The 27,211-nt window shown below is 43.3% G+C and overlaps 1 protein-coding gene across 1 annotated transcript in view; it reads left to right on the top strand.

Annotated features, from left to right (window-relative positions):
• Positions 1-23,425, top strand: part of exosc10 (exosome component 10) — a 77,151-nt gene extending 53,726 nt beyond the window's left edge. Inside the window, exons 19-25 of the mRNA XM_072478471.1 lie at positions 3,827-3,901; positions 6,423-6,525; positions 8,812-8,885; positions 13,538-13,706; positions 15,948-16,015; positions 22,033-22,103; positions 23,231-23,425. Of these exons, the coding sequence (XP_072334572.1) occupies positions 3,827-3,901; positions 6,423-6,525; positions 8,812-8,885; positions 13,538-13,706; positions 15,948-16,015; positions 22,033-22,103; positions 23,231-23,261 (591 nt within the window). The 3' untranslated portion in view covers positions 23,262-23,425. The remainder of the gene's footprint in view (positions 1-3,826; positions 3,902-6,422; positions 6,526-8,811; positions 8,886-13,537; positions 13,707-15,947; positions 16,016-22,032; positions 22,104-23,230) is intronic.
• The last annotated feature ends 3,786 nt before the right edge of the window (positions 23,426-27,211 follow it).

The raw sequence follows: 27,211 nt of genomic DNA on the forward strand, positions 1-27,211 counted from the left end.
CTATTTTACCTGATAAAGAAATCAAGAACAGGCGCATACAATCTGAAAATCAGAGCCAGATCATTTCGGCAGGTAATTGAGACGCACTATTTTTTTATACGCAGGGTAAAGAAAATTTGTATGTTTCCAAAACAAATGGTTGTGGATTGTGAAGGACAGATAGAACTTTCAGGACTGAGATCTTTGTTAGATAAAGGTACCAGGGAAATAGAGATATGGTGGGTAAATGCTGTGATGCTACAGAGCCCATGAGCTAGGGACTGATGGGCAGGCCTTGCCAGTCCGGAATAGAGGTCCCCTCTGTGTTGTCAATCTCATTGCATTATTCAAGTTTTCCTCGGGTGTCCTGGATAACATTTTTTCCCTCCACCAAACTAACCGGTTATCCGTCATGTTTGTTGGATGTTGCTGGCCTGCATAACATACTCCATTGTGTGAATCCTTTTGTAATCCAAATTCTGCGTGTGAGACAGTGGTTACTGAACTAGTAATCTAGAGGCCCAGGCTCAGGCCCTGAGGAACACCGATACTGATGGAATTTGAATTCAAGTATTAAATCTGGAATGTACACCTTGTCTCAGTAATGGTGCCCAAGACAACCATCATCGATTCTTGTTAAAACCCATATAGTTCATTAATGTATTTTAGAGAAAGAAATCTGCTACCTGGTCTGGCCTGTATGTGACACCAGACCCACAACAATGTAGTTGGCAACTGCCCTCTGAAATGGCCTAGTAAGTCACTCTGTTCTGGGGCAATTACAGATGGGCAACAAAAGCTGGCCTTGCCAGTGATGTCCACATCTCCTGAAAGGATTAAGGATGCAGTGAAATGCAAAATGCCATTTTGTTTTTTTAATAGATTTTATGATCTTCTGCACCATGTGTTTAATCTCTCATATAGTTCAACCGTGTTCTAATTTATCCATTATCTTTTTGAAAGGATTATTTTTTCAATAAATTTGAAGTACCCAATTAATTTTCTTTTCCAATTAAGGGGCAATTTAGCATGGCCAATTCACCTACCTTGTACATGTTTGGGTTGTGGGGGTTGAGTCCCACACAAACACAGGGAGAATGTGCAAACTCCACACTGGTAGTTACCCAGGGCTGGGGTCGAACCCGGGTCCCTGGCGCCGTGAGGCAGTGCTAACTACTGTGCCAACGTTCCTGTGAATGGATTAATTAAGAATTTCCAAGCTGTAACACTTCCCTGAGCACCATCTATCAAAGTCCCTAGGGTGAGAGATTTGAAATGGACAATTTTTAATGCTGTTGCCCATAAATTCTAAATATGAGCACGAAGACCTTTTAGTGTGAGCAATTTAATCCACATGCAGATTATTAGGTACCTGGATTTAAATATAACATGGCTGCACTGGTTCTATGGTTTCCATCGATGCAAATTGCAGAAGTTGATAGAGGGACAGTTTTTTTATTGTAATTGTGTATAATCCTTGTTACGTTTGATGGATGTTGGCTCATACTACCATATGGTGGTGCCAAGTTAATAAAAGTAGTTCCTGGCAGTTGCTGTTGACGTGACAGCCAGATCAACATTGCTGGAGGTAAGTCACTCACATTCTTCACCATTGGTGACGTGACTGGGGAGAAAATATTTGGATTTGCTAATTTCAGAACATTATGAAAATCAAAGGCCAGAGAAACTAAAACCTCCACAATGTCACTACAGGGAGTGTGCATAAAATGTACGAGAATAGTTAAGACAGGTCAGAAAGTAAGGTACGGTGAGCGACTCTTGTGAGGGTTGCTAAAGTGCTGAAGCAACTGTAAAATCGGCTCGTTTGTGTCTGTCCATTTATCATTCAACTAAAGACTGATGCAAACATTTGTGGCAAAAATAATCCCTATTCACTCATTACTTGTACAAATAATAAAACCCATAAAATGCTCTCCAGCTTCTGACCCCATTTTACAGCTGTTACCTTATCTAATGGATTTAATGAAATTTTAAGAAATGTATTTGTTGTTCACATATGATAAAAATGAAAGGCCGATTACAGTTTCAGTGAAGCGTTTCTGACTTTAGTGAAAGACCTATTAGCAGTAATGATGTATGTACGTAACTGTCTTTTGAGAGACACAACTAAAATAGGTTTGGATAATGAGTTCTGCAGGAGTCACTGCATCACTTTTAACTTTCTACAATTGAATTAATCTGTGTATTTTGTTGGATAATAGAGGTTTATTTATTTTTATCAGTAACCTGGTAGCACAAGGGATTATTGTGAAGAATACTTATTGTGAAGGGTACTTTAGTTGGATTTCATTGTATCACGCTCTATTAGTGATGTCATAACTTTAGCAGCGTATCTGATGGGAAATGCATTGCAGAGTATGTACGATTTACTGAGAAAATCTGATTAGAAGAATTGTCCAGCTATTTTTTACAATGTTGTTTACACGTAGTACCAAAATAAATCTCAGCTATAGCTCAATTGGTATCGCTCTGGGTCAGAGGATTGTGGGTTCAAGCTCCACTCCAGGGCTTGAGCAGAAAAATCAAGGCTGGCAAAGCCAGTCCACAACTGAGTGTGCTGCACTGTCAGAGGTGCCATCTTTTGGATGGGATATTAAACTGAGGCCCGGTCTACCCATCTTGAGTGAATGTAAAAGACCTCTTGGCACTATTTCAATGACGAGCAGGGGATTGTCAATATTGGCCAATAATTATCCCTCAGTCAACATCACAGAAACAGGTTATCTGATCTATTTCACCTTACTGTTTATGCAAATTGGCTGCTGGGCTTTGCTACATTATAACAATGACGCCACTTTGAAGGTCCTTGTACAAACACAAAATTCTGCGGATTCTGAAAATCTCAAATGCAAACAGAAAATGCTGGAAATGCCGCGCTCTCCTCTCCCCCCCCCCCCCCCCCCCCTACTTGACCTATTATCACTCCCTTTGGCCTTGCCTCTTGAAACATTGAGTCATTGAATCTCTTCTGCCCTTCACCCAATCATAGACCTTGCTTTTTGTTCTTCTTCCCACCCTCCCCTTTTGACTTGCTCTTTTCTGACTTTTCTCAGATCTGATAAACGGTCAACGACCTGAAGTGTTAACTCTATTCCCTCAGAGTTGCTGCCAGAACTATAATCAATATTTCCAACATTTTCTGTTTTTGCTGTCAAAATTGGCGACAAAGCACTTTGCGGACAGCATGGTGGTGCAGTGGTTGGCACTGCTAATTCACAGCGCCGAGGTCCCAGGTTCAATCCCGGCTCTGGGTCACTGTCCGTGGAGTTTGCACATTCTCCCTGTAATTGCGTGGGTTTCGCCCCCACAACCTAAAAGAATTGGGTACTCCAAATGTGTTTATTTTTAAAGTGTTACATTCTTCTTCAATGTAAGCAATACACAGGATTGATGAAGAAGTATATGTTCATAGTCGAACAAGCTTTAGATTAAGAGGAGATTGACAGATGTTAAGAATTGAGGGGTCTGGACAGAGTAGATGAGGAGAAACTGTTCCCACTGGTGGAAAAATCGAGAAACAGAAGACATTGATATAAGGCAATTGGCAAAAGAAGCAAGGGTGACATAAAACCCTTTTTTCACAGCAAGTGGTTAGGATCTGGAATGTCCTGCCTGAGAATGTGTTGGGGTCAGATTCAATCAAGGCCATAAAAAAATTTGGTAATTAGTGTCTGAAAAGAGAACATTTACAGGGTTCCAGGGGAAAAGGTAGAGGTTTGTTAATAGATGGGTTGCTCTTGCAGAAAGCCGGCACAAAGCCGCTGAGCAAAATGATGATGATCTCCTATGCTGCCATCATTCCATAATTCTATTAATTTTTTTTCAGTATTTGCCTTCCAAGGACAGTAACGCATACATTTCACAAGCAGCAAAGTTTGACCCTTCCACCAAGATCTATGAAGTAAGTACCACACAGAACTAAAGGCTCATTAGAACTCCAATGATTGAACGAGGATTGAATTGTTCCCAAGTTCCCTTTCACACCGGCATACAGGTAATTTCTGGAGGCATTCAAATGGTTTTGAATTTTATTCAGAAGAGATCATTAATGTTCAACAACTTCAGAAGTTAGGGAAAGTAAACTTGCACTGTCGAATTCCATGTTTCCACTGCATTCTGGAACCTCCAAAATCTGGGCATGGCCATTTGTGTCTGTATATCAAATGGATCATCCCAGTTATTGCCAGGAAGTGGTTAGGATTTTGCATTAATACAGTAAATGGTGTGCGAATGCACCTAATTGGTTACAACCTATTTGACAGCATTCTATGGATTAAGTATATTGTATAACTGAAACCTTTTGAAATACGTTCTGAAAACCATTTGTGGTTTTCGGGAATTACTTAATTCTATATCTGCTCTTGTATCACACTTTCCGTTTAGATGTCTGAGGCTGTCTTTTAGAAGTAAGGAAAAGTGACCATGTCAATACTTGCAGCAGTCATGTGGGAGTGTGCCTGTATTTTCTTGGGTTTCCCTGGAATAAGTGTACATTAGTATTTGCAGCAGGTTTCCAGGAGTGTGTCAGCATTTTTAAACTCCATGGAATTAAGTGATATTTTGTACCGAATGAAGCAAATGCATTGCTTAGAGTTACTTCGAGGAGCACACCCAACTGCTGATATAAAATATTAGTACAGTACTCAGACCTGATTTAGATTAATATTCAATTTCTAAAGATAATGATTTACACAGGACCAAAAATAGATTGTAGCATGACGGTTCCCAAACTGTTTGTTTCCGTGACGGTGAGATGTTAAGAAACGCAAATACTTGCCTTGTTTGAGGCCGGGAACTCGTTCCCGATGAGCCTGAGGCCTTTCACCCACGCGTCAGACGCCGGGAAATGGCTGCACATGAGCAATTTGTTTTTGGGAACAGGCCCTGAGCACCTGCGCAGAAGAGAAGGAAACGGTGTGCAAAATAGGCCAGGTGACCTGAGCCAGAGCACCATGGCGAGTAAGCTGTTATAGAAGTGCAATTGTTTGGTTAACTCTTAACGAAAATACTGCTTTGGAGTTTGTTGCAAGCTCCCATGGAGTCTGTCTGTCTCCGGCAAAACACTTTCTATTTCTTTTGAAATTCAACAAGTTAAAGCAGAATAAGTATTCGCCTGATTGTGTTAGGTTGTCAAATGTGTACAAGCGACATTCAAGTTGAGCTTCCTGAAAACTTTAAAAAGGGCAGGAGATTTAGAGGGAATTTGTGGGGAAACATTTTCACCCAGTGGGTGGTGGGAGTCTGGAATGTGCTGCCTGGGAAACCTCTCAACGGTTTAAAAAGTACGTGGATGAGCACTTTAAATGTCATAATATTCATGGCCAAGTGCTGGAAAGTGGGATAGGTGTTGATTGTGTAGTTTTATCAGTGCAGATTTGATGGGCTGAAGGGCCTCTTCTGTACTGTATGTCTCAACGACTATAGTGATACTTTTGAAGTTTTCAGTTTGTGTAAACAAGCAGAGAATTGTATGCATTTTGAGAATTAGTGCATTTTGCTATTGTGCTCCTGCCATCGATTGATGGAGCAATTTGTAACAATCTGTGACAGCCCCTTGAGTCTGAACTAAGCTAAGAGACAAAGAGATAGAATAAATGTATCTGGTATATGCACAAGTTTGTACGTGCTATATGATTACACTTCAAATAGACTAGGTTATTTTTGTTTTCGAATCTGGCTAGTTCCAACAAATGAATACCATGGGGAAAAAGCATTGTCATATCACTGACTGGAATTTTGGCACAATTAAATGGTAACCAGGAATGAAATCTACAATTGTGTATAATATTGGTGGCAAAGACAGGCAGCTCATTTTATGGTGTAATTAAGTGAGAATACAATTCTAAATTTGAACGGTATGAGGGTGTAACTAAGGATAGGTTAGTGGGGCTTGGTTGCAGAGCATTGAAGAAATTGATATTGCTTTTATATTTTATACTCGGGCAAGGGAGAAAAACCCTGGAAATTATTTTTAGGAGGACGTTCGCGAGATTTGGTATTTTCATGAAATCGGTGTTAAGGTTCAGGACCCCCTGTTGTAGAGGATACATCATGGCCATGTAAATTCCCTAACAGTGAGACTGATTGGATAACATTGAGTCTTTCCCACAGGGCATACATTGTATCACATTGCTGGTTATAACCTATAATTTAGAATTGTGTGCTTAGAGCATGGTTTTGCAGCCTATGGCAATTGGTTGAATTTTCTTCCCTCGGTGTCGCTCTTATCATTGAAGTGACATACCAGTGACGACATAACTTTAGCATAGTAATTGATAGACTGCTGACTGGAGATAGTTTATACAACACTTTTTAATCTATTTGAAATGATTGCCTGGTGTTTAAAGTGGGTATTGATGGTTCATGCCTGCAGTTTGGTGAAACCAAACAATCTCAACCTTTCACTTCTTGTGTCACTTTAGGTCAGTAACAGGTGGAAGCTGCTGAGCCAGGAACAACTACAGAAAGAAGCAGCCAAAAAGCAAGAACAGACTAGTAAAGCAAAGGACACCCCAAAGCCTGAAGGTTGTTCTCAGAAACTCCCATCATCCGTACATGATAAGTGTCTGTCAAATTTCTTTGAACACAGTCAGTTTTTTTTGCATTTTATTTTCTGATGTCACGCTTGCATTAGATCATGGAATCAAATAAATAGAATTGCCGATAATGAAAGTACTGAGCTGTAGAATTGGCACATCAATGTGCTGTAGGTGATACAAATCCAGTTTTTGTCCAAGCAACTTGCCACAAGTGTCCAAAGATGTGCAGGTGAGGTGGATTGGTCATGCTAAAATTGGCCCTTAGTGTCCAGAGATGGGCATCTTTGATTAGGTTATGGGGTTACTGGGATAGAGCAGGTGGAGTGGGCTCATCGGGTGCTCTTTCAGAGGGCCGCTGCAGACTCAATGGGCCAAATGACTTCCTTCTGCACTGTAGGAATTCTATGGTCCTATGTGGATTAATTCATTGATACACATGGGAACAAGCCATCCATCAGCTCCGTTGATGATATGCAAGACCATGAGTAGGTCATTCAGCCTTTGAACCTGCTCGGTCATTCCAATAGATTTTGGCTGATTTATCATAGATTATCATAGAATTTACAGTGCAGAAGGAGGCCATTCTCTGTGTGCCAAAACCATTTACTTGCCTTGTTTCCATATCCCTTAATAGGGATAATACACGTGGCAAGAGATGGGAGAAATTTTGCACCCAGAGTTGGGAGAAATGTTTCCTTTATTTTTTTACCCTTTTGGTAAGAATACAGGCAGCTGAAACTACAGGTAGGTGTGCAGTCTAAATTTAGAAGCGCTTTCCCCCAATTTGCTGATTAAGTTCTCTCCTATTTGTAACCGCTCTGTGTACACTTCTCCAAAAGAAATCACAGTCGCCCTCAGTACTTTCACCTGTGGAGCCTGTCCAACTTGATAAAATCATTGCCAGTGTTCTTTTCTCCACCCTCAGCACCTCTCTTCTGCCTTCTTTGCAGCCTGCAGCACACTCAGCAAACACTTTTAGTCAGAAATTGCATTTATTTCACTATATATTAAATTATACTTGTATTTCATTGTTTGTATTGGGTAGTTTGGCATTGATGGAATATAATAATTCCATGTGTTTTCCTGTCAGAAGGCTGTAGCAGAAGTTCATATTTTCTTGTTTATGGCACCATTGTGTAATTTAGCATTAGAAAATTGTTTCACCAGTCATGTAGCATTTCTTGAGTGTCTAGTTGAATATGCGTTAACATTTCCCCATCCGTTTTGTGTACTGGTGTTTGAAATAATAATCTTTCACAGAGTTTACAAATTCTGGTTCATGTTCATGAATGCATATAGCCATGAATGTCAGAGGTTACCCAGTGAGGGAAACAATAACATTTAGTTGTAAAGGTCACTCATGCCTCACGGTCCCGAGGACCCAGGTTCACTCCGGGTCACTGCCCGTGTGGAGTTTGCGCATTCTCCCCGTGTCTGCGTGGGTCTCACCCCCACAATCCAAAGATGTGCAGGATAGGTGGATTGGCCACACTAAATTGCCCCTTAATTGGAAAAACATTTTAAAAATGCAACATGGGAGATATTCATGCATATAAATATATATCTACGAATATCGTACTGACTTATCTGAATGTATTCCCAAAACTATATAGGGTATTTACATTATATATAGGAATAAGAGCAGGCCATTCAAACAGATCTGCTGCAGCATTTTGTCGACACAGTAGCTATATTTTCTTCTCGCTTCGGAATAAATTGCCTTCTCAAGCATCTACCTCCCTTTTTACATGACCTTTAACACTGCAGCTGTCTTACTCTGGGGCACTGTGTTCTATATTCTGACATTTGTGTGGAGTTGTTTTTCTGGGCTTTTAACTGGTTTAGTTTAAATACCTAGGGCTTTGTCCCTTTGTTCTGGATTCTTATCTGTGTTGTCAATTCTCTTCATTCCAAACCCTGATTAGCTGGTTCCTAAACATGCTCACCTAGAGAATATACCTACAGCTACCTTGTCAGGTTTTATAGCTCAGTCCCTTTCTCCCTGGTGTTATCATTGCTGGCCTTTCTCCAAGGCTGGCAAAACCTGCCTTGAGTAAGTGCCCAAAAGCTTAACGCATTATTCCAAACGATGGTTGCTCTTTGCTCTGTGTAACTGCAGTAGATCTTCTTTGTTTTATTACAATTTGCATGGAACCGAGTCTACTGAAAAGGAGCGGGAAGAGTTTTTAAGTGTTATTGTTACAGCCTCAAGATTGATTCCCAATGCTATATTTCTTTAGTTGTATTTTTTAGTTGTGTCTTTGCTTTTCAGTTGTGCGGCAGCAGACACAACAGGATTATATTGCTGCAGTACAAGAAATTCCTTCAGTCAGACAGCAGGCTGCGGTAAGTTAGAATTTTCTTGACCTTTCTTAAGTCTACTTTGCTAGAATGGGTGTGTGCAACACTAAAGTGTGTTGAGTTGTGCGTTTCCATCTATTGTCTTTACCTCCATAACCGAGTTCCTGACTTCAACTGAGACCCCATTGCTAAATGATGAGGGAAGACCGGGTAGATATACAAAGATGGAACAATCTGGTAAACTGGCTCTACTTGTGGAACTCCTGGCGACAATTTTCAGAGTAATTTTGAGGACCGTATTATGAATTTCCTGCTGATAAAGGGAAAATTAACTTTGAGGTAATATTCCAACCAGAACATTTAAATCACCAAAAAATGTCTTGTCAAGGATAGTTGCAAGGTGCAAATGTTTTTTTTATTGAGAAATCTGGAGCCAAGACCCATGATACAATAAAAGACCAAGGCAGAAAATATTTGGACAGGGGATAAACCTGGAGTTGAAAGGCTATAAATTGTATGCGGGAGTTAAGTGCAGGAGGCGTTAACAAGATGCACCATTCTTGAGAAGAGAGTATGAATTGAAGTAGGATATGGTGTAGTGAGAATGAACAGAGGGAGGGAAATGTGTTGAACAGAGTATGTGGCTAAAGACAGTTACATTTGGTGCTTTAAATGTGCTGAGGAAACTTAGTTTTTAATGCACAATGAAATGGCACCCCAGTTGCTTCCCTACACACAAATAGAACATAGAACACTACAGCGCAGTACAGGCCCTTCAGCCCTTGATGTTGCGCCGACCTGTGAAACCACTCTAAAGCCCATTTACACTATTCCCTTATCGTCCATATGTCTATCCAATGACCATTTGAATACCCTTCGTGTTGGCGAGTCCACTACTGTTGCAGGCAGGGCATTCCACGCCCTTACTACTCTCTGAGTAAAGAACCTACCTCTGACGTCTGTCTTATATCTATCTCCCCTCAATTTAAAGCTATGTCCCCTCGTGCTAGACATCACCATCCGAGGAAAAAGGCTCCCACCCTATCCAATCCTCTGATCATCTTGTATGCCTCAATTAAGTCACCTCTTAACCTTCTTCTCTCTAACGAAAACAGCCTCAAGTCCCTCAGCCTTTCCTCATAAGATCTTCCCTCAATACCAGGCAACATTCTGGTAAATCTCCTCTGCACCCTTTCCAATGCTTCCACATCCTTCCTATAATGCGGTGACCAGAATTGCACGCAATACTCTAAATGCGGCCGCACCAAAGTTTTGTACAGCTGCAACATGACCTCATGGCTCCGAAACTCAATCCCTCTACCAATAAAAGCTAACACACCGTACACCTACTTAACAACCCTCTCAACCCGAGTGGCAACTTTCAGGGATCTATGTACATGGACACCGAGATCTCTCTGCTCATCCACACTGCCAAGAATCTTACCATTAGCCCAGTACTCTGTCTTCCTGTTATTCCTTCCAAAATGAATCACCTCACACTTTTCTGCATTAAACTCCATTTGCCACCTCTCAGCCCAGCGCTGCAGCTTATCTATGTCCCTCTGTAACTTGTAACATCCTTCCGCACTGTCTACAACTCCACCGACTTTAGTGTCATCTGCAAATTTACTCACCCATCCTTCTACGCCCTCTAGGTCATTTATAAAAATGACAAACAGCAGTGGCCGCAAAACAGATCCTTGTGGTACACCACTAGTAACTGGACTCCAGTCTGAACACTTCCCATCAACCACCACCCTTTGTCTTCTTCCAGCTAGCCAATTTCTGATCCAAACTGCTAAATCTCCCTGAATCCCATGCTTCCGTATTTTCTGCAGTAGCCTACCGTGGGGAACCTTATCAAACGCTTTACTGAAATCCATATACACCACATCAACTGCTTTACCCTCATCCACCTGTTTGGTCACCTTCTCAAAGAACTCAATAAGGTTTGTGAAGCACAACCTACCCTTCACAAAACCGTGTTGACTATGTCTAATCAAATTATTCCTTTCCAGATGATTATACACCCTATCTCTTATAAACCTTTCCAAGATTTTGCCCACAACAGAAGTATGGCTCACTGGTCTATAGTTATCGGGTTGTCTCTACTCCCCTTCTTGAACAAGGGGACAACATTTGCTATCCGCCAGTCTTCTGGCACTATTCCTGTTGACAAAGATGACTTAAAGATCAAAGCCAAAGGCTCAGCAATCTCCTCCCTTGCTTCCCAAAGAATCCTAGGAGAAATCCCATCCGGCCCAGGGGACCTATCTATTTTCACCCTTTCTAGAATTGTTAACACCTCCTCCTTATGAACCTCAAGCCCTTCTAGTCTAGTAGCCTGAATCTCAGTATTCTCCTCGACAACATTGTCTTTTTTCTGTGTGAATACTGACGAAAAATATTCATTTAGCATCTCTCCTATCTCCTCGGACTCCAAGCACAACTTCCCACTACTGTCCTTGACTGGCCCTACTCTTACCCTGGTCATTCTTTTATTCCTGACATATCTATAGAAAGCTTTAGGGTTATCCTTGATCCTACCTGCCAAAAACTTCTCATGTCCCCTCCTGGCTCTTCTTAGCTCTCTCTTTAGGTCCTTCCTAGCTAACTTGTAACTCTCGAGCGCCCTTACTGAACCTTCATGTCTCATCTTTACATACGCCTCCTTCTTCCTCTTGACAAGTGTTTTGACTGTCTTAGTAAACCACGGTCCCCTTGCTCGACCACTTCCCCCCCCTGCCTGACAGGTACATACTTATCAAGGACACGCAGTAGCTGTTCCTTGAACAAGCGCCACATTTCCATTGTGCCCATCCCCTCCAGTTTTCCTCTCCATCCGATGCATCCTAAGTCTTGCCTTATCGCATCATAATTGCCTTTCCCCCAGATATAACTCTTGCCCTGCGGTATGTACCTATCCCTTTCCATCACTAAAGTAAACGTAATCGTATTGTGGTCACTATCACCAAAGTGCTCACCTACCTCCAAATCTAACACCTGTCCTGGTTCATTACCCAATACCAAATCCAAGACAGCCTCGCCTCTCTTCCTGTCCCACTTCATACAGTTCGTGCCCGCCACGTAACATTGGTGTCTGCCAGTTTTCCTGGTTGATGTCAGAGCCCAGAATATTTGTTACTTCTCATTGTTCATGTGTGTCATCTGTTTTTATGTTATGATTGTTGGGGACTGAAAGTGTAGCTGCAAGGAGTTATTTCTATAATTCATATTGAAGTAATTTCAGTTCAAAGTAACCGCTGATAAAAGCTTATCATCAAAGCGCCTTGAAGAAATTTATCCAAGATTGGTTTTCTGTACCGGCATTTGCATTGTTTTTCTCTGAAGCACTTAAGTGCTCTTAGTAACAACTTTATCGATCCCATCAATAGTACAAAAAGAACAATTCTGAACCCGTCAGCACCAGAGTTATATTTGTGAATGTCTTTGGCTAAGGGTGATGCTCCAACCATGGGTGAAGTGAGCTCTTCAGTTTATTTTCGGGGGGGTGGGAATTGGCAGGAAGGAGGACAAAGCGCATTTTTGTACATTATCTCATAGTTGTGAGAATTTAGCACTGGGAAATAGAACACTCTTTGTTTCAGGCACCCAACATTCCTGTGTCAGGTTTAGCAATAGTAAATAAAGAGTAAAATTGTACCTTTGCTTATCCCCAACAACGTGCCTCGATTCAAACTTTAGAAGATCTTTCCCTATTGTGTAATTTTGCACAACAGCCATTGTCTGGCTTCTGTCAATGGTGTTGCATGTTCAATTGTTTATTGTGCTGTGAACCCAATTAAATTAAGATGACCCAAACTCATTCACATCAAATCCTTTCATCTCAGTAGCTTTATTTGCCCCTTGGGCTCGGAGGTTAAAGATCACCACAGTACCAAGTCCGTTGCGTCCAATATTGTGCAATGTTGAGCAACCATTAAATAAGTGATTGCTTTGATTAAAAGATCGTTTTTATAATAAAAAACTATGTACTGTAGATTTTGAAACCAAACCAAAACAGTAGAGGCATTGATCATTGTATATCTGTTGAAGAGAACATGACTCAGTCGCTGTTTTGGATCCGGCACCAGCATCACGCTTTCCATTTTTGGATAATGTAATGTCTCATTTATGTTGTGTGACTGTGTGAATTTATAGTTTCTACCCTGGTAATGGAGACAATTACACTGTCAATACTTTGTCCTAGTACAAGTTCTCATTGTTATGCTTGTATATTGCTGCTTATATCTTAACGATTGTGATTCCCCCCAATTTGGTCATCCATTCTAGCCTTCCTGCCCATCCCTGGACTGTTACGTGTTTTTACTTTTTTTATTCTCATCATTTGCTTTGTTTTTATTTCTGACGTGCTTTGCCCCTTGTGAATGTGGGGGATTGTGGTATCAATGGTGCTTTGGGGTCGCTCCCATTGACAAAGCTGAGTCCATTCAAATCTCACAACACAATATTTGGGATTCTAATATTACATTTTTTTTAAAGTTCAAGTGACAAGTGTTCTACTTCTGGATGTCTCGTTCAGTGCTCCGTAATTCTATTCTGTGTAAAATTTTATCTCCCTAGATTGATTTAGATGCTGCATGACATGGTCACTTATGGGAAGGTTTGAAATGGCTGGGCTTAGTTGCAAGATCAATGTATGTCCAAACTCTTGAGCATGTTTCCCCAACCTACAGATGGCAGCAGAACAGCAATCGGCGAAGAGGGAGCGAGCAAAGAGCGGACCAGGAGCCGAGACAGCACCTCCAGAAAAGAAGAAGCCAAAATCAGCGGCAGAGGAGCCAAAAAATCCCCCAAACTTCAAACCATTTGATTACAGAAAATCCGATTTCAAAGTTTTTGCAGGTCAGCTCTGACTTAATCCTTAGTTTAATGCTCTTACAGTTATTCTGGAGCCAGCATCATTCAGAATTAACTCCCCTATCCTCCTGTACTTAGACAGCAGTTAAAGCCTGTTACGTCCATATTCATAGAGCACAAGAAGGGTTATGCTGAATCTATAAATCGTGTTGTTAACAGAAGTGTTAGTCAGTTCTCCCCCCCCCCGCCCCACCCTCCCCAGTTTTTTTCAGGCGATGTCTTGATTTTGAGAACTACACAGTGAAGGTATGTTTGAAATCGTGTCTGAATCATTAAATGGTTTCAAGAAGGAGAGAGATCTATTTCTGATTTTTAAAACTGGTTAAAGGGATATGGGGAACAGGCAGGGAGAAGGATCTGAGACCAGGAAAAGATCAGCTATGATCTGATTAAATGGCGGGTTCAAAGGGCTGAATTGCCGACTTCTAATTCCTATGAAATCAAGAGCTCACTTGCTGGGACAGTCTAACCTCTTATTCTGGACTGCAGGATGATGGAACCACCCTGACATTGGCCTGTGAGCAATGTTTGTTATTGTAGCACTGGAGAAAAAAGTAGTGCAAAACACTGATCCTTGTGCAGAATTCTCCACAATGGCATTGATGTGTTTTCTTACTCAAGTTGTCACAAGGTGCCCTGCCACTGCATAAGATTGCACCTCGTGTTTCTCTCCCTTTCTGAGATAGGATACACCGCTGTGTGCACTATGACAAAAACATAAATTGTTTAGCGTTTAGACTTTAGAAACTAGGGCAAGTTTGAAATCTTTGAACCTGATAAAACTTAACACCCTATCAATTCTTTAACTCTGGTAAACTGTATGCAGTTTCCAGCCTCCACAACATTACTCCCTTGGATAAACAGGAATCAGACATCAGGGGCGAGATTCTCCGACCCCCCCCCCCCCCCCCCGGGTCGGAGAATCGCCGGGGGCTGGCGTGAATCCCGCCCCCGCCGGTTGCCGAATTCTCCGGCACCAGAGATTCGGCGGGGGCGGGAATCGCGACACGTCGGTTGGCACCCCCCCCCCCCCGCGCGATTCTCCGGCCCAGATGGGCCGAAGTCCCGCTGCTAGGATGCCTGTCCCGCCGGCGTGGATTAAACCACCTCTCTTACCGGCGGGACAAGGTGGTGCGGGCGGGCTCTGGGGGTGGGGGGGTGGGGGGGGCGCGGGGCGATCTGGCCCCGGGGGAGCCCCCACGGTGGCCTGGCCCACTCTTTTCCTTCCGCCTTCGCCACGGTCTCCACCATGGCGGAGGCGGAAGAGACGCCCTCCACTGCGGGAATGCCGTGAGCGGCCGCTAATGCTCCCGCGCATGCGCCGCCCAGAGATGTCATTTCCGCGCCAGCTGGCGGGGCACCAAAGGTCTTTTCAGCCAGCTGGCGGGGCGGAAATTAGTCCGGCGCGGGCCTAGCCCCTCAAGGTTGGGGCTGGGCCCCCCAAGATGCGGAGGATTCCGCACCTTTGGGGCGGCGCGATGCCCGACTGATTTGTGCCATTTTTGGCGCCGGTCGGCGGACATCGCGCCGATACCGGACAATTTCGCCCAGGTGTCAGCAGTTCATTGTTAATGTGGTTTCAATTCTTTAACGGCAGGGAAGCTCCTCCTGATGCATCTCGAAGTTTTGGCCCAGTACCAGGCATGCAGATCAGGAAGGTCCCAGCATCAATGTTTCATTTCTATCAAGTTCACTTATTTCAACTGAGGGGATTGTCCCCAACCACCTGGGCTGACAAAGCGGAAAGTCGGCGTGTATTTCTGATCCTGGTCACCACACCAGGATTCTTCTCAGACAGTTGCTTGTGTTTATTTGCTCACATCTTATAAGGACAGGAATATGCTGAACATGATGAATAGCCTATTGCATTCATTCCCTGTTTATGCTTGGGAGATAGTGATTTTGGATGAGCTGGAGGAGAGTGACCAATATCTCCAAATCATTCCCCAGCCTTTGGGTATGGGGAAGCAAAGAGGAAATGAAAATGAAAATGGCTTATTGTCACAAGTAGGCTTCAATGAAGTTACTGTGAAAAGCCCCTAGTCGCCACATTCCGGCGGCGCCTGTTCGGGGAGGCTGTTACGGGAAGAGGGCTGTGTTCAACTTCTCTGACCGATAAACATGGGTAAACAAGCCTGCAGCCAATTTTGAAAAGCTCAGCTGATAGAAGATGCATTATTGTCTAAAAGTGCATTTTTATTACAATGTTTTGATCCTATCTTTCAGCTGGCAGCAAATCTAAGGAATCAACCCAGTTTAATCCCAGTCATGAAGCAGAAGTGCCTCATTCTAAGGTAAAACCATTATTTCAAATATAGTGTATAAACTACCATTCTATACATTTATGTTTCTTGTTTTAAAAAAAGAAGGCTGACTCATACATTGACACAACTTTAGATTTTCTTTTTGGTGAATTGGCCCCGATAAAACAGCTTCCTGTGGCGATTGTATCATTCCAGTCGAAAATCAGTTAAAACTTTATCAAAGTGCTTATTATTTATGTTAAAGCAACCACTCTGAAACTGGGGATCTTGTTAAGAGTCAACCACATTGCTGTGGATCTGGAGTCACACGTAGACCAGACCAGGTAAGGATGGCAGATTTCCTTCCCAAAAGGACATTAGTGAACCAGATGGGTTTTTACGACTATCGTTTCATGGTCATCATTAGACTTTTAATTCCAGACTTTTTAAAATTGAATTCAAATTTCACCATCTGCAGTGGCGGGATTCGAACCCGGGTCCCCAGAACATTACCCTGTGTTTCTGGTTTACTGGTCCAGTGTTAATACCACTAAACCACCGCCTCCCTGACATGGACAATCGTGTCCTGACAGATGAGGATGCCTGCAGCCTGCCTGTTTGCTTTGCAGTGCAGACATTGAAGCAGAATTGGTGGGCGATGTTTTCTCACCAGTCCCACCTGTTCCTCCAATACCACAAAGGCTTGTGAATGTAAGAAACCCTCACTTCTGCTGTAGCTTTTCTGCCGTGAAAGGGAACTAAGCCCCAGTGGGACGAGGGATTTCCCAAATTGGCTGTCGGTTTAGGTTGCACAGCACCCTTCCAAAGCCCAGGAATATTAGTGGCTTAGTGTCCAGCTTAATTCATGAAGAATAATCATTTCGACAAGGTAACAGAGGGGTAATAAATGACTCCTTGGCATTGTACACCAGCGGTCTACAGGAGCAAAAACTGTCACTGGAGGAAGAAATGAAAACAATTGAAAGTTTAAGTATTATGACTAGCAGGTTGCCTCTTAATTTTACTGGTCAGTGCAATGTTTGTAAAGTCTGTAAGGAAAGGTGAGGCATATTAACCTGAGCAATATCACCACATTCATTGTCATCTGTTTTTAAAAAATATATACATTTTTAAACTATTGATAATGTCAGTTTGACTTTGTGATAGAACTCCTAATACTCATCTGAATGATTGTGGGTGCAAGCCACTCCAGGATTTGAGCATGCCATCGACACTGACCTTTAAGACCTGTATTGAGGGAATGCTGCATTGTCAGAAGTGCCCGTCGTTGAATTAACTGTCAAACCAAAGCCCATCTTGTTTATGTGGATTATAGAGGATTCCATGACATGTTTTTTCAAAGAGCAGTGAGTTCTCCAGGTGTCCCTCAATTCTCGCCACCAAAACAGTTTAAGTGGGAATTCATCCGTTTGCTGGCCCTTGCCTTTCTCAGGTCAAATCCTGATTTAACTACAATAATTGGATTTCAAAAGTATTGATCGATTGTTGAGAAGCACTTGGGTCGCCAGAAGCTGTGAAAACCATTGTATAAGTGCAAGCTGCTGCTTTGTAATGTAGAAGATATTGGATATGTGCTCAGCCACTTGATAAAGTGTGTGTCAGCCTAGTTGCCACAAATGTACTGACATGGGTGAGAAGTTCAGTTATGATATTTGTCAGCTCCTATCTTCACCCATAACTTCTGAAAATTATATCCTTGTAAATGTGTTTTTTTCTTTTGGGCATCAGAGGCCTTGATCTCCTGTGATGTCACGGGGCTATTATTCTTCATTGTGGAACATTTTTTTGTCTCGGATCGTGTTTTCGGGATCCTTAAGGGGAGGGGGAGCAGGAGCAGCCCCAAGTCGTGGTCCACATAAGTACCAACGACATAGGTAGGAAAAGGGATAGGGATGTACGGCAGGAATTTAGGGAACTAGGCTGGAAACTTAGATCTAAGACAAACAGAGTTATTATCTCTGGGTTGTTAACCGTGCCACGTGCTAGCGAGACGAGGAATAGGGAGAGAGAGGAGTTGAACACGTGGCTACAGGGATGGTGCAGGAGGGAGGGTTTCAGATTTCTGGATAATTGGGGCTCATTCTGGGATCGGTGGGACCTCTACAAACGGGATGGTCTACACCTAGACCAGAGGGATACCAATATCCTGGGGGGGGAAATTTGCTAATGCTCTTCGGGAGGGTTTAAACTAGTTCAGGGGCTTGGGAACCTGAATTGTAGCTCCAGTATACAGGAGGTTGAGAGTAGTGAGGTCATGAGTAAGGTTTCAAAGTTGCAGGAGTGTACCGGCAGGCAGGAAGGTGGCTTAAAGTGTGTCTTCTTCAATGCCAGGAGCATCTGGAATAAGGTGGGTGAATTTGCGGCATGGGTTGGTACATGGGACTTCGATGTTGTGGCCATTTCGGAGACATGGATAGAGCAGGGACAGGAATGGTTGTTGCAGGTGCCGGGGTATAGATATTTCAGTAAGCTCAGGGAAGGTGGTAAAAGAGGGGGAGGAGTGGCATTGTTAGTCAAGGACAGTATTACGGTGGCAGAAAGGACGTTTAATGAGGACTCGTCTACTGAGGTAGTATGGGCTGAGGTTAGAAACAGGAAAGGAGAGGTCACCCTGTTAGGGATTTTCTATAGGCCTCCGAAAAGTTCCAGAGATGTAGAGAAAAGGATTGCAAAGATGCTTCGGGATAGGAGCGAAAGCAACAGGGTAGTTGTTATAGGGGACTTTAACTTTCCAAATATTGACTGGAAACGCTAAAGTTCGAGTACTTTAGATGGGTCCGTTTTTGTCCAATGTGTGCAGGAGGGTTTCCTGACACAGTATATAGATAGGCCAACGAGAGGCGAGGCCATTTTGGATTTGGTACTGGGTACCAGGACAGGTGTTCGATTTGGAGGTAGGTGAGCACTTTGGTGATAGTGACCACAATTCGATTAAGTTTACTTTAGTGATGGAAAGGGATAGGTATGTAGCGCAGGGCAAGAGTTATATCTGGGGGAAAGGCAATTGTGATGCGATGAGGCAAGACTTCGAATGCATCGGATGGAGAGGAAAACTGCAGGGGATGGGCACAATGGAAATGTGGAGCTTGTTCAAGGAACAGCTACTGCGTGTCCTTGATAAGTATGTACCTGTCAGGCAGGGAGGAAGTGGTCGAGCAAGGGAACCGTGGTTTACTAAAGCAGTCGAAACACTTGTCAAGAGGAAGAAGGAGGCTTATGTAAAGATGAGACATGAAGGTTCAGTTAGGGCGCTCGAGCGTTACAAATTAGCTAGGAAGGACCTAAAGAGAGAGCTAAGATGAGCCAGGGGACATGAGAAGTCTTTGGCAGGGAGGATCAAGGATAACCCTAAAGCTTTCTATAGCTATGTCAGGAATAAAAGAATGACTAGGGTAAGAGTACGGCCAGTCAAGGACAGTCACGGGAAGTTGTGCGTGGAGTCTGAGGAGATAGGAGAGGTGCTAAATGAATATTTTTTGTCGGTATTCACACAGGAAAAAGATAGTGTTGTCGAGGAGAATACTGAGATTCAGGCTACTAGACTAGAAGGACTTGAGGTTCATAAGGAGGAGGTGTTAGCAATTCTGGAAAGTGTGAAAATAGATAAGCCCCGTGGGCCGGATGGGATTTATCCTAGGATTCTCTGGGAAGCTAGGGAGGAGATTGCTGAGCCTTTGGCTTTGATCTTTAAGTCATCTTTGCCTATAGGAATAGTGCCAGAAGACTGGAGGATAGCAAATGTTGTCCCCTTGTTCAAGGGGGGAAGTAGAGACAACCCAGGTAACTATAGACCAGTGAGCCTTACATCTGTTGTGGGCAAAATCTTGGAAAGGTTTATGAGCGATAGGATGTATAATCATCTGGAAAGGAATAATTTGATTAGAGATAGTCAACACGGTTTTGTGAAGGGTAGGTCGTGCCTCACAAACCTTATTGAGTTCTTTGAGAAGGTGTCCAAACAGGTGGATGAGGGTAAAGCAGTTGATGTGGTGTATATGGATTTCAGTAAAGCGTTTGATAAGGTTCCCCACTACTGGCTACTGCGGAAAATACGGAGGCATGGGATTCAGGGTGATTTAGCAGTTTGGATCAGAAATTGGCTAGCTGGAAGAAGACAAAGGGTGGTGGTTGATGGGAAATGTTCAGACTGGAGTCCAGTTACTAGTGGTGTACCACAAGGATCTGTTTTGGGGCCAATGCTGTTTGTCATTTTTATAAATGACCTGGCGGAGGGCGTAGAAGGATGGGTGAGTAAATTTGCAGATGACACTGAAGTCGGTGGAGTTGTGGTCAATGCGGAAGGATGTTACAAGTTACAGAGGGACATAGATAAGCTGCAGCGCTGGGCTGAGAGGTGGCAAATGGAGTTTAATGCAGAAAAGTGTGAGGTGATTCATTTTGGAAGGAATAACAGGATGCAGAGCACTGGGCTAATGGTAAGATTCTTGGCAGTGTGGATGAGCAGAGAGATCTCGGTGTCCATGTACATAGATCCCTGAAAGTTGCCATCCAGGGTGAGAGGGTTGTTAAGAAGGCGTGCCGTGTGTTACCTTTTATTGGTAGAGTGATTGAGTTTCGGAGCCATGAGGTCATGTTGCAGCTGTACAAAACTCTGGTGCGGCCACATTTGGAGTATTGTGTGCAATTCTGGTCGCCGCATTATAGGAAGGATGTGGAAGCATTGGAAAGGATGCAGAGGAGATTTACCAGAATGTTGCCTGGTATGGAGGGAAGATCTTATGAGGAAAGGCTGAGGGACTTGAGGTTGTTTTCGTTAGAGAGAGGAAGGTTAAGAGGTGACTTAATTGAGGCATACAAGATGATCAGAGAATTGGGTGGGGGTGGACAGTGAGAGCCTTTTTCCTCGGATGGTGATATCTAGCACGAGGGGACATAGCTTTAAATTGAGGGGAGATAGATATAGGACAGATGTCAGAAGTAGGTTCTTTACTCCGAGAGTAGTAAGGGCGTGGAATGCCCTGCCTGCAACAGTAGTGGACTCGCCAACACTAAGGGCATTCAAATGGTCATTGGATAGACATATGGATGATAAAGGAATAGTGTAGATGGGCTTTAGAGTGGATTCACAGGTCGGCGCAACATCGAGGGCCGAAGGGCCTGTACTGCGCTGTAATGTTCTATGTTCTACAATTAACTAGTCATCCAGTCTCGTGCATGATTTTTAAACAACAAAAATGAGAACTATAGTGCCTGTATTAGTCATTAAAGAAGGCAAGGGATATATTGCACAATTCTGGGGCCATTGTTGGATATAAGATTGTTGGTGGTTTTTTTAAAACTATTTTTGTTACCATATTTAAACATGGACCACAGCTTCATACATGTTCAGTCTGCAAGCCTATCATTAGATTATCCAGAACTGCCTGACATTATTCTGTATTTGAGCATTTAAAGTTTTGCTATGTGATTGTCACTATGACTGAAAGATAGAATTTTACCCGCAGAAGGAGGCCAGTCAGGTTACCCTATTGCACTGACTTTCTGAAATCTATCCATTTCTTTATCCTTTTCTGCACCATTTTTAAATAATTTATTTTTCTACTATTTATCCACTTCTCTTTATTTAAAAAAAAACAATTCTTAGCTGCCACCTATCTTTAAAAAAGTAGCTACTCTTCACAAGCCAGTTACTTGACTTGTTACAGAACTTTAATCACTTAAATACACAATAATTTGGCGAAAGCTAAAGGAGAGTACGGAACCCCACCTTTGTAAATCTTGCTGGTCACCAATCTAACTGTCTGGACCTGTGCCCTGTTGCATAAGATTGAAGCACTTTCTCACCAAACTCCCAGATTACATTAACCCTTGTCATATCTGGACAGGAAAATCAGCTTCCATATGTTACCTCCAAAATTACTTTTTAAGAAGTGTTTTGGTGAACCTTTTTAAAAAATCTGATTACAGTCTTTTCAGTGATGTTGACCTCCTCTCGATGCCACAGTCAGATGAATGCTGTGTCCAGTTATTTTTTAATGAACATTTATAAATTGAAGGTTTTAAATATTCAACGTTCTTTGGTTTAGAAAACTGGAAAGAAGAATCGTCAATCTGCGGGAAACAGAAGCATGACCTTCACCAGTAGCAAATCAGACAGGTATGTGTTTGAAATGACTTGGTAAAGTCTCACTCTTGCACAGGATGTGAGGCATGTCCAGTCCTAGTTGCTCATTAGCAACCTGTATGATGGAGTAACACTGGATGCTACAATGTATAGTCACTGCATGCAATACGTAACAAAAACACTGGCTGTAAAATGTTCGATATCTTCATTTTAAAACATACCTGTGTTTTCAAGTATGCATTTCTGATAGAGAGAAGAGCAGCGTTTGCATTTTGGAAGCGAAGCCATGGGTTTTCCCATTCATTGCAAAACAGATAATCATAGATCCCTACAGTGCAGAAGGAGGCCATTAGGCCCATCAAGTCTGCACCGACCCTCTAGCTCAAACCGCCCCCACCATATCCCAATAACCCTGTAACCTATCCTACACATCTCTTTTGGACACTAGGGAGCAATTTAGAACGGCCAATCCACCTAACCTGCACATCTTTGGACTGTGAGAGGAAACCTGAGCACCTGGTGGAAACCCATGCAGACACATGTTGCTCCGCCAACTCTGCACAGTCACCCAAGGCCAGAATTCATCGCGGGTCCCTGGCGCTGTGAGGCAGCAGTGCTTGCTGCCATGGGACCACGGAATGCAATATAGAACACTGGTGAAAAGCCTGAAATCTGGTACTAAAAGCAGAATTTAACTAAAATGCTCACTATAAGCCTGTGGTCTTGTTCATAAACCAGTGAAAGTGTACTTAATATGGCAATTCCAAAATTAATGTATGGGTCAGTTCTTCTCAGGAACACAGAAAAAAGAGTAAGCCATTCAACCCCTTGTGTCTGTTCCTCCATTCGGTTAGTTCGTGGCTGATCTGTATCTTAATGCCAAAGGATGCTTGCCTTGGTTCCGGAAACCTTGAGAAGCCTAACAAAAATCTATCAACCTTAGTTTTCACATTTTCAATTGACCCCCAGCCTCGACACTTTTGGGGGAGAGAATTCCAAATTTTCATTGCCCTTTTTGTGTGGAGAAGTGTTTTCAGACATCGCCGCAAACAACCGAGCTCTAATTTTAATTTACCCCTCTTGTCCTTGACTGTCAGCCATTTGAAATTAGGATATGTTGCATAATACTAATTTATGCATTTTCCTTTTCCCCGATACAGAGGCTTCAGGCACAGTTGGCCAAAGAGATAGAGTATTGAGTTGGATTGCGCTGAACAAAACCACCGTTGCTATCGGGGCTCTTACTATTTCCATATCGATATTATGTACTTGATTGGTTTTAATTTCTAAAATTTCTTGGACATTGTTGCACTGTGAGAAGCTTTATACAATAAACCTTTTAACAAAATGTTAAATTTGGCTTTGGATGGTTATTAATTAGATTACAGCATCGAATTGAAACCTTTAGATAACTGCCATCCTGAAAAGCAGTTCACATTTTTGCGAAGACAAAGCTCATTTGCGGGGAAAATAATCCTTCATTATTTAAATCCCTTCTTCTGAACCAATTTTTGCCTCATTCAAATGGCCATTCGTTTGTGAGGCTCGATCACGAGCAGCATCACACCTGCCACCAATATGATCTTGCACATGTCCTTAAAAGGTAGGCCACCGTGAAAGTCAGGAGTGGGAATTCTGGTTGTTTTAGAGGGATTGGGAGTAGCGTCTCTTTAACCCAGAGGCACTGGGGCCAGCTCCAGCACTAAGCTTCAGCTGAGATCTGCTTGTTCAGCTTGTCGGAATCAAATCGGGGCCATGGCACTCATAGAATCATAAAATTTACAGTGCAGAAGGGGGCCATTCGGCCCATCGAGTCTGCACCAGCCCTTGGGAAGAACACCCTTCTTTTTTTTTAAAATATGTTTTATTGAAATTTTTTTCCCAAACAACAATTTTTCCCCTCTTACAAAGCAAACGCAACAATAACAATACAGAAATTTTTAACAATGCACAAGTAACAAAACCCCTTTATCTTTGACCTAAACTAAACTAAACCCCCCCCCCTTCCCCCTGGGTTGCTGCTGCTGGTCATCTGTCTTCCCTCTAACATTCCCCTAGGTAGTCGAGAAATGGCTGCCACCGCCTGGTGAACCCTTGAGCCGATCCTCTCAGGGCAAACTTTATCTGCTCCAGTTTAATGAACCCCGCCATATCATTTACCCAGGCCTCCAGTCCGGGGGGGTTCGCCTCCTTCCACATGAGTAGTATCCTGCGCCGGGCTACTAGGGACGCAAAGGCCACAACGTCGGCCTCTTTCACCTCCTGCACTCCCGGCTCTTCCGCAACTCCAAATAGAGCTAACCCCCAGCCTGGTTTGACCCGGGCCTTCACCACCCGCGAAATCACTCCCGTCACTCCCTTTCAATACCCTTCCAGTGCCGGGCACGCCCAAAACATATGTGCGTGGTTTGCCGGGCTCCCGCCACACCTCCCACATCTGTCCTCCACTCCAAAGAACCTGCTCAATCTTGCTCCCGTTATGTGTGCTCTATGTAGCACCTTAAATTGAATCAGGCTAAGCCTGGCGCATGAGGAAGAGGAATTTACCCTGCTTAGGGCATCAGCCCACATACCCTCCTCTATCTCCTCCCCTAGTTCTTCTTCCCACTTTCCTTTTAGTTCGCCCACCGACTCCTCCCCCTCTTCCCTCATCTCTCGGTAAATCTCTGACACCTTGCCCTCTCCGACCCACACCCCTGAAAGCACCCTGTCCTGTATCCCCTGTGTCGGGAGCAACGGAAATTCCCTCACCTGTTGTCTAGTAAACGCCCTCACCTGCATATATCTCAAGAAATTTCCCCGGGGCAACTTATACTTTTCCTCCAATGCTCCCAAGCTCGCAAAAGTTCCATCTATAAATAAATCTCCCACCCTCCTAATTCCCAACTGGTAGCAGCTCTGAAATCCTCCATCCATTCTTCCTGGGGCGAACCTATGGTTGTTCCTGATTGGGGACCCCACCAAGGCTCCCCGCACCCCTCTCTGTCGCCTCCACTGTCCCCAGATATTCAATGTTGCCGCCACCACCGGGTTTGTGGTAAACTTTTTAGGTGAGATCGGTAGCGGCGCCGTCACCAGCGCCTCTAAACTCGTCCCTTTACAGGACTTTCTCTCCAGTCTTTTCCACGCCGCTCCCTCACCCTCCATCATCCATTTACGTATCATTGCCACATTGGCGGCCCAATAGTAATCGCCCAAGTTCGGTAGTGCCAATCCTCCTCTGTCCCTACTACGCTGAAGGAACCCCCTCCTTACTCTCGGAACTTTCCCTGCCCACACGAAGCTCGTGATGCTCCTATCTATTTTATTAAAAAAGGTCTTGGTGATTAGTATAGGGAGACATTGAAATACAAATAAGAACCTCGGGAGGACCATCATCTTAATTGCTTGCACCCTGCCCGCCAGCGATAGAGGCTGCATGTCCCACCTCTTGAAGTCCTCCTCCATTTGTTCTACCAACCGTGTCAGATTAAGTCTGTGCAAGGTTCCCCAGCTCCTAGCGATCTGAATCCCCAGGTATCGGAAGTTTCTTTCCACTTTCCTTAGAGGCAAGCCTTCTATCTCTCTACTCTGGTCCCCTGGATGTATCACAAATAATTCACTCTTCCCCATGTTTAGCCTATACCCCGAGAAATCCCCGAACCCCCTCAAAATTCGCATAACCTCTATCATCCCCCCCGCTGGGTCCGACACGTATAACAATAGGTCATCCGCGTATAACGAGACTCGGGAACACCCTACTTCAGCCCACACATCCACCCTATCCCTGTAACCTCCACCTACCCTTTTTTGGACTCTAAGCAGCAATTTAGCACAACCAATCCACCTAACCTGCACATCTTTGGACTGTGGGAGGAAACCGGAGCACCCGGAGGAAACCTACGCAGACACGGGGAGAACGTGCTGGCTCCGCACAGACAGTGACCCAAGCCGGGAATCGAACTTGGGACCCTTGAGTTGTGAAGCGACTGTGCTAACCACTGCTACCATGCCGCCCACGGTATCACACTCCTATCACATGACTAGTTCACTTACTTTTCCCAATGGGAGCAAATTATTGGTTTGAAATATTTACAGGTTTAACCCAATAATGGGAAAGAATGGCTACATGGCATATTTTCTTAAGGGCCACCAAGCAAACCTTCATTGCCATAATTGGATGGTTGGATTTGTTTATTGTCACGTATACCAAGGTATAGTGAAAAGTATTTTTTGCGAGCAGCTCAAACAGATTATTTAGTACATCAAAAGAAAAGAAAATACATAATAGGGCAACACAAGGTCCACAATGTAAATACATAGACACCGACATCGGGTGAAGCATACAAGGGTGTAGTGTTAATTGAACAAGCACTTGCAACAAAAGAAAATGCACAGTGGACTAAAAAGGCCTACAGTGCTGCAAACTACCATTCAATGTATTTTCTAATTTCCACAGTACCTCTCTTAAAATAAAGCCAAATTTTGACTAGACTGAAGATCGCTTCGTAGTATGGGTCCATGCAACAGTTGCTTGAAGACAGAATTAAATTTTACGCTACAATAGGCCATTTGGTCCAGTATTCTATGCCAGCTCACTGATCAACCAATCTATTGTGTCTGTCCTTCAAACCATTTCTAATGTTTCTCTCTCATATTTATCCATTTCTCCTTTTCAAGCTCTTTTGGATTATTTTTCTATCCACTGTTTTTCTTTCTTTCGAGGCATTCTTATGTGAAGAACCAGCCGTGTATTTAAAAACGAAACATGTATTATGATAGAAATTCTGCTTGGGTGATAGTGTAAACTAGGCGGGTATTGCACTGGCCACCAGTATGCACTCTGTCAGATATTCAGTTCCACTGCTGTCAATGAGATTGACTATGCGGTGGTGGGTATAATCAGCAGTCGATCCAATACTGTCTGTCCCCCTCCCCCAACAACCCCCCGTCACCGGAGATGAGATGAATTTCTTCCTTAATTTATTTTCCTAAATCTCTTTTGGTGAAGGTTTTATATGTATGCCCTCCAGTTGTACAGAGAAAATGTGACAATGAGTGGCAAGGCAGGTGCTCCTTAAAGGGTCACTGTTGTCATTGATGGAATGTCAAAGAAATAGCGCAGGACTGAGCAGAAACTGTTTCAATGTTGCCAACCAATG

This window comes from Scyliorhinus torazame, chromosome 16 (genome assembly GCF_047496885.1).
Source record: "Scyliorhinus torazame isolate Kashiwa2021f chromosome 16, sScyTor2.1, whole genome shotgun sequence".
NCBI classification, from domain to species: domain Eukaryota; kingdom Metazoa; phylum Chordata; class Chondrichthyes; order Carcharhiniformes; family Scyliorhinidae; genus Scyliorhinus; species Scyliorhinus torazame.